The sequence below is a fragment of the Danio rerio genome, chromosome 15, assembly GCF_052040795.2.
Source record: "Danio rerio strain M-AB ecotype USA chromosome 15, GRCz13ab, whole genome shotgun sequence".
Lineage (NCBI taxonomy): Eukaryota > Metazoa > Chordata > Actinopteri > Cypriniformes > Danionidae > Danio > Danio rerio.
In genome coordinates, this window is record NC_141035.1 from 29,584,849 (window position 1) to 29,601,029 (window position 16,181).

At 33.1% G+C, this 16,181-nt stretch overlaps 1 protein-coding gene across 8 annotated transcripts in view; it reads right to left on the minus strand.

Moving 5' to 3' along the window:
• The window catches only part of si:dkey-243i1.1, a 38,048-nt gene that overhangs the window by 11,946 nt on the left and 9,921 nt on the right, over positions 1-16,181 (minus strand). For all 8 annotated transcript variants that reach the window (XM_087284248.1, XM_087284247.1, XM_087284244.1 and 5 more), the window contains 3 exons: positions 14,766-14,936; positions 13,414-13,489; positions 13,053-13,173 (listed from right to left, as the gene is read on the minus strand). In XM_087284248.1, coding sequence (XP_087140374.1) covers positions 13,053-13,173; positions 13,414-13,489; positions 14,766-14,936 — 368 coding nt within the window. The remainder of the gene's footprint in view (positions 1-13,052; positions 13,174-13,413; positions 13,490-14,765; positions 14,937-16,181) is intronic.

The following is a 16,181-nucleotide window of genomic DNA, read 5'->3' on the forward strand; positions in this document are numbered from 1 at the left end:
CAGCTGACGTCAGAACAGCAGAAACTGTTACTAATTCACAAACGTCACTTTAGAGCTAGTATTTGAATGATTCTCTAGCATAATGTCTAATGTGATGACAAAACAGGTGTTTTGCTAACATTTTTTAACTATTATCGTGCTGAACAGCATAACATGTCATCAGTCTACTGACATTTCCCAGTATTTCTCTGTTGCAATCGGGAGATCACAATAATTAACCCTGAAAAAGCCAAAGAAGCGCCAACACTAACCGTTACCAGATTACTGTTATGTTTGCGATAAGGAAAAACGCTAAACACATGCGGGCATTTCTTCTTTCTTTTCGTTTACTGAACTAGTCTGCAGTAACGAAAACAGGATATGCATTAAAAAAAAAAAAAAACGGCCAACCAAAATGTAACTCAGGGTTATACCAAGAGTGGCCAACAAAAAAATACATGCAATCCTCCCATCTCACGCCTAATACACTACAATTAAAATATATGAATACAGCACTACAATATACACAAGACAGAGATCAACTTAGAATGTCATTTACCTGTTAAATAATGATTTGATCAGCTGTATTACGCTGTAGAAATTACAGTTTTGGTCCCACTTTATATTAAGTGTCCTTAACTACTATGTACTTGCATCAAAAAAATAAATACAATGTACTTACTGTGTTTATAATGTATTTGAGAACACTTGTGGTGCTTTTGAGTTGGGATAGAGGTTGGGTTAGGGACAGGTTTGGTGGCATAGGTAGGTTTAAGGGTGGGTTAAGGTGTAAGGGATGGTCAACAGTGTATTTACAAATGTAATTACAAAAGTTAATTGCAGGTGTAATTACATACATGTATTTAATCAAGCATAAGTACACTATAAATACATGCATTTACACAATAAGTACATTGTAACAAACTATTAATTCCTGTGTAAGTACATATATTTAAGGCCACTTAATATAAAGTGGGACCACAGTTTTTATCCTTTATGGGATTATTATGAAGTCTCTGTCACCATCTTGTGGATGAACAATGACAAACATCTTTGCTCTGCTCAAAGCAAAAAATTATAAATATTAAAAAAGGCACTATCCTTATAAATAAACTGCAGAGTTGCAATCTAAACAACTACATTCTTGCCTAAAAAAGCCTTAAACATGCATTATATTGTCCAACAGCAGCAATATTTGTCAAACTGTAGAGTTTCCTCTGCTTGTCGCTGTATGTTGGGCGTAGTAATACACAAGGGTGAAAGGTGAAGTAGCTGGACGAGTGTTGTTATTTGCAGAATACTGCATGGCTATTAGCCAATCAGATTCAAGAATCAGACAGAACTGTTGTATAATAATATTTGAATAATTATAAAGAAATCAAAATATAATCCACTAAATTTTTATTTTTCATGTCATGTAATATTAATTTAAATACTTGACAATATATATATTTTCCATTCTAAATACGTTTTCCTGTACATACATACATATATTAGATAACTTTGCAGTTTCAAGATATTCAAACGTATAGCTTTAACTACTGAAGCGTTTCAGAGGAAAACTGCATGAACCAGACAAGCAGCGGAGCACAGGAAAGACGAACACTGTTTGACCTGAACACATCAGGAGCAATGGGCAAAGACAGCTGCAATAAAGTTGAGCAAACAGAAATGAGACGTGTAAAAGTCACTGGATGACATTCTGGATGGTCAATGCTCTATCAATATTCAGAAGCCAGAAACAAAACCAATAAAGCCAAAGGGCTCCAATTTGCTGTGTCTCATCCAGTGAGAGGCCTTCACCAGCAACAAGGTTACAGTCAAGCGGGGAGACGGAGATTAGCTGGACAAGGTTAGATAGAGAAAGAGATGGGGAGAAGGAAAAAAATAGACGACGGTCTGGAATAAAAGGTTAGAGAACAGAGAGTGAGGATCAAACCAAAAGGCACAGCCTCACCATGGGCTCCGCATTGATCTCTTTGAGCTTTGAATGAAAAGTGAAGGATCACACAATCTCTCAGATGTGCTGGTTGCTTTATAAAGACCTCCAACTCCCATAACCTCTCTGGGTGGACACAGGACATTAGAAGATATCAGTGCTTATCAGCTGTCTCCTTTATCGTTCTATTGCTGATACTTCTGCATTAGAAAACCTCTTTCAGGCAGAGATTGTGATGTAATATTCAGCAGCACTGTGCACTAGTTATTGAAGAAAACAATGTTTTTTAAAGCTTCAAAACAATTGAACCAATTGCTTTGCAAAATAATTTCCTGTTTCAAAGCATTCAAAACACTACATAATGTTGGCCAAAACAGTGTAAATGCAACAAAACTATTTTCTGTTCACTCACAAAAAGTAATCTAAATGTTTAGGAGTTTCTTTCTTCTACTGACAACAAAAGAAGATTTTTGAAGAAAGCTAAAAACCTGTTACCTTTGACTTTCATAATGAGAAAAACAAATATTTTGGAAGAGTTTCTTTCTTCTACTCAAAACAAAAGAAGATATTTCGAAGAATGTTAAAAAAAAACCTGTTACCATTGACTTTCATAATAAGAAAAACTAATAATTTGAAAGTCAATGAATTTTTTTTTTACAAATAAAAAACCTAAACTGGTAAAATTTTCATTTTGGGGTGAACTATTCCTTTCAAGAGTTTGCATTATATCGTTTAATTAATTTTAAGGCTTATATTGTTTGTTCCATTGTGGGCTCTGCTAAACAGGACAAGATACTATTAATTATCATTCCTTTTCGTTTTACAAATGTGTCAATAAAATGCCTACAAACTGATCTGATAAAACATAAAAACTATGAAACCTGTTCATGGGACATTGGGGAGAAACTCGATATTACAAAGTTTGATCCAACAGAAAAATCACAGAATTTTTGAAACAGTAATGACGTAACGAAGCCCCCTTTATTGAAATCACATGACCTTACTAATTTCCTTCAAGCTCCGATCCACTGATTTGAAACAAAAGCTTCATAAAAGTTTGGAAGCTTTATGAAGCAGTGATTCAAAAGCAGCCAACACCACTGTACACACAGCAAAAATAAACAAGATAAATGCAGTTAAGATGTCTGAGATAAGAAGACTTTTTTTTCAGAGAATGTAATAACAATAATAATATATATAATGTCCTTTGTTTTCTCAAACTGAAGTATTTTTTACTTGTTTTACCAGTACACCTCACAAAATGAAGTTACATTACTTTAAACAAGATGAAACTACTTGACAGAGGGTAATACTTTAAATTTAAAAATACAGTTACATACAATTAAAAATAGTTTTTGCAGACTATTATGTTTTTTGAGCAGGGGTATTTTATAAAAAGTAACTATTGCTGTTATTATTCATAATTTTAATGAGTTTTAGTTTGTTTTCATTTTTATTTTAGTTCAAAATCAGTAATTTTCTTGTGTTTAGTCATTCTTTTAGTTTAGTTTTTCATATGCCTATACAGTTATCTAGCTAAAACGTTCTTTGCTGGATTCCTTTGTTATTCATAATCTGTTGCATGAAAAAAAAATAATAATAATCAAAAAAAATCAAACCTGTTCCGAATACCATGCCAAATGGCAAATTGAAAAAGAGCGCACAGACTTGTCCTTTTACATCAGGATCCACATTTGATGCTTTCCGTCATCGCATTGTATTGTATTGTATTGTATTGTGAGAAACACTGATGATAAAGTAGTGCACTGAAATGGCCTGGAATGGAAGAGCAGTGGCTGGTGATTTCAAAGCTCAGATCGCTCCGTTTGATGCTTTTAGGGCAGCATCAAATGACACTTGACTCCACAACCCACTGATAGAAAAATCAAAACAAATCACAGAGGGAGAAAAAGCGAGAAGCAAACACACGTATTGAGTTTCATTACAAATCGGGCATGATGATTGATTATGCTCCGGCAGAGCTTTTTAGCTTCTCCCCCTGGCCCCCGAACATCCTCCAACAAGCCAAAATGCTTCTCGGAATAATAATACCAAAAAAAAAAAAAAAAAAAAGCTAAAAAGCTAAGCCACACTGGCAGCTCTCTATTGTATTGCAGTTAGGGCTTTTTTGCAACCAGTCGAGCAGTGACAAATGAACTGCGGGCAACATTCTGAATCAGAGTTTAAATCCCCAATTGGTTTGTGTGTGCCATTTACTAACTCCTCAGTGTTTCGGTCTCAAACAGTGTGTCTTCTACACAGGTAATCAGAGATTAGACAACAAATAGTAAGCTCTGCATGCTAATCAACATCAGTGACCAATACCCGCTTCTTAAAAGCCCCCAGACGTTGCCCCCTCTAGTGGCACATTTAATACGCAAATACATTTTTACTGGTTTCCCAGCATAAATCCTCTGTTCGGCCTTGGCCTTTCGCTGCTGTACTAAAAGCCGAGTAATTACCATAATGCTTTGCATAATTCATTTTCCAGCAGTTTTATCTTTCTCGGCCACATCCGCCCAATAATCGTCCATTCTGATGTAAATAAGCTGCTGTAAAGGATGTAAAACGTTCATCTAGAGTTTGACTGAAGCATTAGATTGACTCTAATATATAAAACTGTAGCATAAGGAGAAAATTAATGACGAAGGTTGAAAGAATGGATGACATTAAGAGAGAGCTGATGAGTAGATTGACTGTTACTTTCTGATTAACAGTGTAATGTCCTTTTATGCAGCTTTTCATTGAGAAGCGGTTGCCAAGTTGTCATTATGGTCTGCTAAAGCCTGATTTATACTTTTGGTTGAGTGATCACCTTACATACCCCTCGGCGCATATCGTTGTGAGCATTTGTACCTCTGTCTGTGCTGCTCTGGTAAAAACATAAGGTGGATGGATGCAGGATTTGTCAAGCTGCAAAATGCTTTCTATGACTGACATAAGTCAAAGACATAAAATATAGTGTTAATTGGCCAATAGGCAACTTTTCACCAGTATCCTAAAGTATTGTCATATTCTTGTCTTTTAAAGGGCACCAATGGTGAAAAATCTACTTTTCAAGCTTTTTGGACAGACATGTGTGTAGGTATGGTGTATAGACCACCATATTGGGGTGATATAAACACACACAGTCCTTTTTTTTCAATTAAACAACATAAAAAGGATGGACCAATTGGAACTGTTTTCACATTGACCGCAACTTGAAGTAGGAGTGGGGTCCCAACGCCCACCAATATTGATTGACAGCCGCGTCACGATCCTCTCACTAACTAGGCGGGTTAGGGTAATTAGGTGAGTTACTGTATAATGATGGTTTGCTCTGTAGACTATCAAATAAAAATATAGCTAAAAGGGGCTAATGATATTGTCCTTTAAACGTTTAAAAAAAATCCAAACTGCTTTTATTCTTGCTGAAATAAAACAAATAAGACTTTCTCCAGAAGAAAAAATATTATCAGACATACTTCAGACATACTAATAATTCAAAGGGGCGCTAATAATTCTGACTTCAACTGTATATATAAATTTGTTTGGTTATATATTGTGTTCATATTGTGTTATTTTAGACATTTGTCTGCTTCATGTATTTTTTTTTAACATTGTCTATTTAGTGAAAATATAAAAATAAAGCAGAACCCTTGTGTCTCTGATCAGCGCACAGCAGTGTTTTCTTTCTAAATGAATCTGTACTTTGAATCCAATGATAACTAACTTTTCACAAATACCTATTTAGTTCATTCTTAAATAAAGCTGTTTGAATGGATCAAATAAGTTAATGACTGCTTTGATTGACATATAAAACATACTGAAATTTCTTATATTATCTTCTTTTGTGATCCTTAATTTAGTTAAAGTCTGTGTAAAATCAAAATGTACAATTATTATTTTGCTAGCGCACATTGTTTTTATTAAGGTAAACAGTTAATCAGTGTAAATAAATTCACTCAAAACAATGTTTGTTTTTTTTATCTTCAATCAATGTCTGACTATTTGCTTCCACTTTTGGAGTGGCGGTCCTTTTCTACGGCTTCAGCCACAAAATGTTTAATCACGCCTCCTTACCTTTAGTTTGCTATGAGAGATAATGGAACAAAAGAACTACTCAATATTCCGATTCAATGGAAAGTACATCAACATACTGAAATTAAAGTCTCTTAATCTCTAGCAATCTACATTGTTTTTATTGTATAAAAATGGCAGCTTTTTTAACAATATTGCCAATATGTCCTTCCTGAGCATATTTCTTTCAAAATGTATTTAAAAACTTATCAATCCCAAAAACAAAAATGTATTGTGTTTCTGTCCCAGCCAGCTGCTAGAGCCTTGATGCCTGCATCTCTATCAGTCACTGCAGCACCCAGGATTCCTCCAGAGGATCTTAATCGCACTCACAACCATCGCTCATGTTTCAACACAGACAACACAAGTGAGACTGAAGAATAGTCTCCAGGTGCAGTGACATTTTAGAGCCACTGTTTTCTGTCAGCATTAGGAGACTGTCTGGGGATAAATAAATCTAAACAAAAGTTCAGATCAGGGGCAATGAAGAGTACCTACAGCCCACACTGGCACCATCCTCAGCAGCCTGTGACAGCTCACCCAAATACCCATGGTAAACTCACACACTCTCAGAAATAAAAAGTAAAAAAGCTATCACTGGACTGGAACCCTTTTAAATGGTACACTTTGGTACGTAAAGGAAACACATTAGTACCTAAAGGATCCACAATAGTACCCTATAATTAAATATTAAAACCTTTAGGGCCCATATTGTAGCTTGAAGTTACATATTAGTACCTAAAATGTACAAAAAATAAAATAAAATTCAAATTAAATTAAAAAAAGATTTTACTTATTAAAAGGGTACCGCCCCAGTGCAAGAATATTTATAAGAATAAACAAATCTCCATCTGGCTGTAATCTTTCCTTGTGGTTACTGTCTGGAATGTAAAATGGCTGTGTTTATGTGCAGAGGTAACATAAACAGTACTATAAAAGGATTACAATGCCTGTCCACTCGATCTGTGATGGTTCCAGATTGAAGTCAGAGCCTTTTTTTAAGGACAAGTAGAGTTAGTGAAGCATGATGCTTACTGACCTGAGACCAGTGAACAAATGCTCTACACTGAAACACTGTTTTCAGAACAGCCCTATCATACACACGGCGCAATAAAGCGCAAGACGTGTTTCTGACGTGTTGCAATTTTCAGACCAACGCAAACATCATTTTCTCTTTTGAACCCCGTTTTTTAAATAGCAAATCCATTTGTGCCAATTTGTGGACTCATGGGTTTAGATAAGCGGTGTGTTAAAGCACATTGCTGGTGGTTTGCTATTTTGAGGAACTAAAATAGAACTGCTCAATAGACCAGCTGAGAGCAGGTCTAGTGCAGAGCATTAGTTGTGCGCCTCGCTTACACATTGCTTAATACACACAGGATGTACAGCAATACACACATATAGTTACAAATGAAAAAGAATTGAAGGATTAAAATATTACAAAAATTATTATTTTCATAAAAATAAAAACCACTGCCTCCATGCCTTCTTCACCTCGGGGGCTTTTTCAGTTTCATAACAATTTGCTTTTGTATAATGCTATCATTATTAACAGTATCATTTATTATATGCATATTTATATTTGTTTTATTAAAAACAAGCTTAGATTTGTCGACCTGTCAGGTTTTGGACCGTATGAAGCATAGCATGTGTGTTTGGATACAACTCAGTTTTTTAAACACACTTTGTTATTCCTGTTCATTTATTCATCTGCTGGAAATTCGAACTGAATTTAGAAATAGTTTTGAAAAAAATCTGCGCTTAACAAACAAAATTAAAGATGTAGGCTAATGGATGTCTGAGCATAAAACACGTTTCCTTATCCACGAAAGAGAGTGAAAGTGAAAGTAAAGACTGATGGTCTGTTTAACTGTTTTCTCACTAATGAAGCAATCAGTTTAATATGCAGTTATTGTGTAAATATGTAATATCATCATATAATTATATTATATAATAAATCTTCATGTATGTCATTTATGTTATATATAAATAATAGAACAAGCATTAAATATGCTTGTTTTTACTATAGTAAGTTAATGTAACAAGGATTCAATAAACATAGGACTAAAAACAAGGAATAAAAAAATAAATATACATAAGTATAACATTTTCATGTGTCTGTGTATATATAAATGTGCAATAAAATGTACAATAAATGTAATAATTAATACTGCACATTAAAATTGCAAATGATAAAATTCTAGAATTTCTCATTTTTTTCCAAAATAAAGCATTTTCTACATGTAAAAGCGCTTATTTTCAAGAGAAAAAAACATAAACTCAGATTAAAGTGCTTTTTGTCTGAAATTAGCATGCTGTATATTAGGGTTGGGCGATGCCGACAAATTTGGCAGCGTACAATGTCTAATGTGAAACACCACGATGGACGATGGCATCGTTGTCTGTGGTAAATTAATTATTTATTAATAGTTCATTAATTCATAATTAATTAATTATTTGTGACCCGCATGGTATTTGTTTAACCAAATTATAAATAAATAAAGATAAGTTGCACACAAAATACCACCTGTCAATCACTTTTTCTCTGGCAATAAATAGGCAGAGTGATCTGTGTCACTATAATGGCACCGACAAACTTGGTTGGTAAAAAAGGTGCACAACCAACAGGAACCAACCAACAGTAGCTGAGGTTTTCACTAAAATGACTAAGAGCAAGAGTAAAAGTGGAAGATCTTTGAGTGTTTGCATGTGCGCATGTTTTCAGCAGTATAGTGTGGAAGGAGGGCTTTTCAGAAATGCTAGATGAAACGTTGGTGTGGACGAGGATAGTTTTTGTTCTAAAACGGCCTTTTAAAACTAAGACGTTTTAGTGTAAACGAGCCCGAGTATGTATTTTTCACGAGCGGTTTGCTCCTGCGACGGGGCAGAAAACCGCAATGCCAGCTCATCATTGTGATGTCTGTCGCCCATCGGCAAAGGATGATGGCATAGTTTATCGACTCAACCTTACTGTATACTAACTCTACCAAACTTCATATATAAATACTGCATACATAGCAATAAATATTTAAATGAGAGATATATTTCACACGGATTTAACCCAGCAACTCAAGACAGTTGCAACTTAAGATTTGGGGCATTCTAAACAATTAGACAATGTGGAAGTAGAAAAAATAAGCTAAATATAAAACAGTCCCTGTTATTATGCAAAAGCATTCCACATTCAACACTACACTTTATTCTCACACTCACATCTCCACACTAGTTTATTCTCTGAACTGCAGTGCTCAAACTCCTTCAGCTCTGTTGTCGCCTTTATAAAAGTATTTACCACATAAATACACGCAAATGTAAATTATTGATAGGTGTGCTGATCGTTAGTATGTAGCAGACAGAATAAACAATTGAAAGGCTTGTAGACACTGCAGTAATTCCCTGAGATTAGACACAAGATGATGCTTTGAAGTCTGTGTAGACACTACATCGAGACTAAAAAAAGTAGAGGTTGAATGTTTACACTGCATTCTCAGAGCCAAAGGGCCTCGCTGCGAGCTGAAGCCCAACAGGAGAACGCATTTTAATCTTCTAATGTATCTATTGAACCTGTTCCACTAAATTTCCCATCATGCCCCTCTGGCTTTAAACAGCTCTCATGCCCTCAAGACTGTCTCTTTTTTATTATTCTTTTATTTTCCTCATTAATTTACTGAGCTGCAGCTGCTGCCAAAGCTTTGAGCAGAAAGGAGCACGGTTCCCGCTCTCTCTTGGCAGAACTACAGAAGGAGGAGGTGGAGAGAAAGAGAGAGAGAGAGACTGGTTTGTACTAGCAGATATTTAAAATTCGATTTCCTTGTGGCTGTTATTGAATATTCCCTAAACAGACAGATATTAAAGTGCGAAACAGTCTGGTCAGTGTACTGTTCCTTTGCACTTCAATTGAAATTGGGACTGATCCCAGTGTTACTGGCGTACAGGATTTGTGCCCCCTATTTCTATAGCCATTAGGTAAATTCAAGATTGAGAACAGAATATACTTTATCTGTGTCCATTATTCAACTCAATTCCAGTTTATCTATATAGCAATAATTATTGTTTCAAAGCAGCTTTACAAAAGGTGCACATTATTGCATTAAAGTACAATTCAGAAAAGTTAAGGTTAATAGTTACCCTAATTTTATTAGTTTCTAATCTATAGGCCCACAGAAAATCTTCACACGCAGAAATCCACAGATTACTGCAGATTTTTAGCCGATCATTGAGTCTATTTATAAACTTGTGTAAATGTATATTTATTCATTTTTTTTATTAATTTCAGTAATATAATTGACTAAAAAAGGTGCACAACCAACAGGAACCAACATACAGTTTCTGAGTTTTCTACTAAAATGACTAAGTAAAAGCATAAAAGCGAAAGATTAAAGTAGTGTACTGGCGCTGTGACATGTTACCTGATTGATTCAAAAGACAGAAGAGACGCTAGATAGAGACAAGATTAATTAAATATCACGTTTAACAACTATAGTAAGATGCTATCCAGCGGTACATCCTTGATAAACTGTCTGACCTGCACTGCTATCTGGGGTTTTGTGCTCAAAGCACCTGCTTTGACTGCCTGGAGCTCAGAAGTGAGCAACATTGAGTGTGTGTATGTGGTCATGTGATGTGCATTTTCAGAAGTATAGTGTGGAAGGAGGGCTTTTCAGAAATGCTAGATGAAACGACATTGTGAACGAGGATCGTTTTCACTCTAAATGCCATTTTAAAACTAAGACGTATTAGTGTAAAAGGGCCCTTAGTGTGTATTATTCATGAGCGGTTTGCTCCTGCGACATGGATGGGACAGAGAATCAGGATGCAAAATATTTATAATAATTTTCATAATATTTTCTGTCTTTTAATAGATATACAGTATATGAGACTTGCTTTGTTTAACAAACTGATCTAATTGGATTTGCATTGTAAACATTAAATAAATGTTTAAAATTTATAATTTTTTTATTTTATATATTGGGTTTTTAGCTACGATACTCCTGAAATCATTCTGCATAAATCCACTTTTTATTTTTAGGAAAATTTTGTGCAGAAATAGTAAAACATTTTCACAGATTCTGTCTGGCCCTACTTATAACATTAAAGATCCATAATAAAAGTCAACCTAGCACTATTCAGCAGCATTTCACTCACACTAAAGCCCGATTTATAAATCAACGCCCACTAATCTCCATACCCCACACATACTAGGAATGCACGACATTGGAAAAATATAACAATTTGATATTTTGCATTTCTGCAATATGAATAACATTTCACCAGAGAGCTTGAACAGCTCTATTTGAAAAGTGTTCATTCATTTAGACTGATTTGGGATTACTCTGTCTGTATAAGAGTGAATCATGCCTACCAGGGTTCAACGCTAAGGATTTTTTCTACTGGTCCGATTGGGCCAATGGATTAGATTTTTACTTGCCCTGACAAAATTTTCACTGGCCTCACCAAAGAAAAAATGTTATTTAAGAGCTATGTTTAAGCCACATATTTTAAATACTGTGCCAAAAATAATGTATATAATTATTGAAATGTTAATAATTATTCAAATAATGTATTTAAAAAAGATTTAATTAATTCATATTAAAATTAATTAATAATTATGCAAAATCCTGTGTTAGCAAAACAAAAAGAGCAGTATGGAAAATGTGAAGGTATTTTATTGCAGTTCAAAATTATTTAACAAAAGGTGGCCCCAATCAAGCCAGTAATGATCCCATCAACTGTCCCAAGCGTCTCTCACACTGGCCCCGGGCCATTGGGCAGTCCTTATTGTTGAGACTTGCATACAATATAATACATTTTAAAAAATCAGATAAATACTATAGAAAAGAAATAGATGAGAAATATACAGCGTTTCATGGTTTTCTGGGGAATCTAACAGCATGCTAGTACAGAAATTGAAAAATGAAATGTAAAATAATACTATAGATTTCTTTGCATAACTAATCCAATACAATATATTGTTATTAAAGTTACAAAAGGTACAATTTCTTGTGCCTGAATGTTAACTCATTCACAGGCCTTAAAAACACACTTTCACTCCATTATAGTTGAACACGTACAGTGACTTCATAAATCTTGTGTGTTCTAAACTGTGGTTCTTGGTCAACTTTATTCCAAACAATACATATCCTGCAATGTGACTATTGCAGATACACACATCACGATATCGATGCTGAAGCAATATATTGTGCAATATATTGAGCGATATTAAGGTAATTTCATGACTCAATTTAAATAACTATTAGAAAATAGTTCATTACTTTACATAGTGATGATTTATTAGGGAGTGCATGGAGAGTGTGTTTGTTTTAAAGTGTAATAACCAAATTACAAGCATAAATGAATACAAATGAAACAAAGAAACAAATGAAATCTTTGTGGTTTTCTAGATATTCTAACAGTTTTGAGGTAAAATGTAAAATAGCAATGTAATCAAATAAAAAAATAACACTGTATAGTTAAAAATACAAAAAGTTGTAATTAAGTTGTAATTAAAAATACAATTAATCTTTGCTAAAGCTACAAATTTGAAGGTTACTTGTGCCTAAACGGTTTAAAGTAGCTTGAAATCTTACATATTCACATGTCTAGAAAGTCATTTATTTGTCTGACCAATTAATTATAATTATAAGTCAAAACTGCAAACTCTGCGATTAATTGCGTATTCGCACATTGCAATATCGATGCCGAAACGATATATTGTGCAGCACTACATACATTCTTACAATCACTAAATATATATATATATATATATATATATATATAGATAGATATAGATAGATATAGATATATATATAAGATAAATATACTGAAACGTACCAAAATCGTGACCCCTAAAACCAAAAACAGTTAGTCTGTATTGTTGCACACCTAACAAGTACCATAGTATAAGCAGACTAATTAACTCCAGAATCTTACCTCCAGAATGCTGAATTATTATAATATTTATCACAACCATTTTGATTTCATCACTTGCTTCACTACCTTGGTTGTACATTATGTATTAACAATTCAACAGCTTGTTATCAATTTATCCCTATTTTTTCAGTCTGCAGTCACTCACCCAATCTCCACTGGCTTTTGCAGGAGGATGTCGGCTGTAGGGGGTGCATTCAGGGCTGGTTTGGTCAGTCGGATTGGTTGGGGCGAGATTGGCCTGGAGCTGGAATTATTCCTTGTTGCATCTACGACAAAAAACTAGAGCAGTTACACTGCTGCCATCTGGTGGGCATTGCTGTCACTTCAGGCAAATAAAATGCAGAGCACATACTTGTCTGACTCTTCAGGGACAAAGTGGAGAGACGCTAAGACTGACCTTCTGATGGTCCCGAAAGGACACCTGATAACTGCTTTTGTCAGTATTTCTGTCTACTCTGAAATGGGCATGAACGTGAATGGCTATTATTTTGTGTCCTGTGACTCACCTGTGCCTCTTTCCCAGATGAGAGGGTCCGAGTATGAGATCATGGCAAGGCGCCGACGCACTTCATCTTGGTCTCTCTGGGTAAATAGAATAGAGCTTTGCGAGTCAGGTTTGTTTGTTTGTTTGTTTAAGTTTAATATTAATATAAAATAATAATATAATTATTATATAATATAATAATATAATAAATAATTGCAACCATATAAAGTTCTGCATCATATGATTTTTTCAAATATTAAAAAAATTAAGTAATGTTTTTAATCTACTATCGTTATTACTACTTTACAATCCATTTGTTATAATGTAATCTTTACCTTTTAATTATCGTTATTATCTTTTGTAGAACTTTACAATTTATTAAATTAATAAAAAATTTATAAAAACATCATTTTTATGTTCACAAATCTTAATGATTTAAGACAACATTTTAATAATAATAGACAATTATTTCAATTATTACAATAGTAATATTATATTTACTTTTAATTACATTTTGATCATTTCTTTTTAAACAATATTATACAAAAAAATCGTAATAATACCATTACAGTACTTATTATAATAATATTTGTAAATTATTGTATTTTTTATAGAAAAAAATTAAAATGTTTTTTACAACATAATAAAATGTAATCAAATATATTATATTACATTATACCTGCTATAATAACATTTATTTTTACACTTATTTCAATAAAATTTGATAGAATTATATATATATATATAATATTCAGATATATAATAAAATGAAGTGATAATTTTACCTTTTAGATAATTTGAAATATTATTCAATAATATATAATAATACTATCATTTGATATATTATTATAATTATTATTTGATGTTTATAAACAAAATAATAACAATAATAATAACAACATTAATATTATACTTGTTATTTATAACAAATATTTACAACATTTATAAAAAATTTTAATTACTGTCTGCATCAGTAGTGCGCACTGAAATAGGAAAAAAAGCTTTTAATTATGCAGCACCTTTTGCATGGAATAACCTCCAAACAAAGTTGCAGTTTAAAGAGTTGGATTCACTAAATGCTTTAAAAAACATTTTAAATGATTTGGCGTTTGAATCATAATAATAATAATAATAATAACTTGTTATAATAATGCCACTTTTAATACATTGTTATATTATTATTATTATAAGACACTGATAAGTATGTTCAGGTGTGTTTGATTAGTGTTGGAGCTAAAGTCTGCAGGACACCGGCCCGCCAGGACCAAGTTTGCCCTCCTATTGCTCTATCAGGTCTACTACATGACAAAAAGTGCAGGATCATTCCAAACTCACAAATCCTATAATCTCCGCCTTTAGCTCTCACACACTGACCTCCATCTCCTCCATCCTCAACAGCATGCTCTCTAATGTGGGGCCCTGCAGCTTCCTCTCGGCATCCGTTTCAGCCACCTGCTCCCTTTGCGTGACCCACAGAGCTTGAGCTGTGTCCTCTTGAAGATCCTCCAGAAGAGTTTCAGTCAGCAGGTCTGTCTTGCCCTCAGCCTGAGCATTTACAACACAACACAAAATAATTTCAAGATCAAATCCTTCTATCAAACTATTGCTTAAGAAAATGTTCAAATGAATCCTCCTCATGGTTTCTTTTTTCTCATGGTATTGGGCCATCTAACAATAATTATAAACTTCTCTGAACACATGTAATCTTTTTAATATTTTAGGGAAAACTTTGTTATATGTGACAATTTCATATTTTAAATTGGGAAGAAATGCCATAAGTAGTTTGAAGAATAAAACTAAAAAAATAAGTTGTACTGTAAAATGTAAGTTGTTTTTTTGGGGGGGGTTCTATGTTACAAAATGTAAAGGTACAAATGGAATCAAACATATAATATGTCAAAGATGCCAATAGTATAAAATATTTCTCATGTAAAAAGAAGAGACAAGTAAAAGAAGAAATAAGTTTAAGTAATAGACAAATGATGTATGTGGTAACGGGGTGGGAAAATAATTAGCTTGTGCTTCATCCCACTCCATTTTCGACCATGTTGAAATGTATTTTTTGTTAATGATATTTTATGTATGATATTTTTGTTTGAAAATAAATAAATCAAATCAAATTAAATTGTAAATCCAGAAAAACTGAGAATTTTGAAACGGTCTATTTTTTTTACCATATAAAGTTAAGGGATTACTGCAATGTTAACAACTGTTGAATGCATTGAATTTGGAACAATGTAAACCTAACAAAGTTTTCTTTTATTCATTATTATTATTTTTGTATTTGTTTATTATTTCAAGCTGAGTATTGTAAAATGTTATATTTTTAAATGTAAAATTTTCTGTTGTAAAATTTTTAAAAAGTTCTTAATAAAAAGGAATTATTAACAAAAAAAAGCTAGTTAAAGGCAAGATTTTTAGCCCTCCCGTGATGTGTTTTATTATTTTTCAAATAATTTTTATAAGTGACGTTAAACAAAACAAAGACATTTTTTTCACAGTAATTCCTGTAATTTTGTTCTGGGAAAGCTTTAATTTCTTTCAGATTGGCTGAAATAAAAGCAGTTTCTATATTTAAAAAAAAAAAATTAAGCTCAATATTATTAGCCTCTTTATTATTTTTATTTATTTATTTTTTTGACTGGATATAGAACAAACCTCTATAATCCAATGACTTGCCTAATTATCCTAACTTGCCAAGTTAACATAACCTAGTTAAGTCTTTAAATTGCACTTTAAGTAGAATACAAAATAGGTAAATATTTTGCAAAAGAAGTACAAAAATATTAT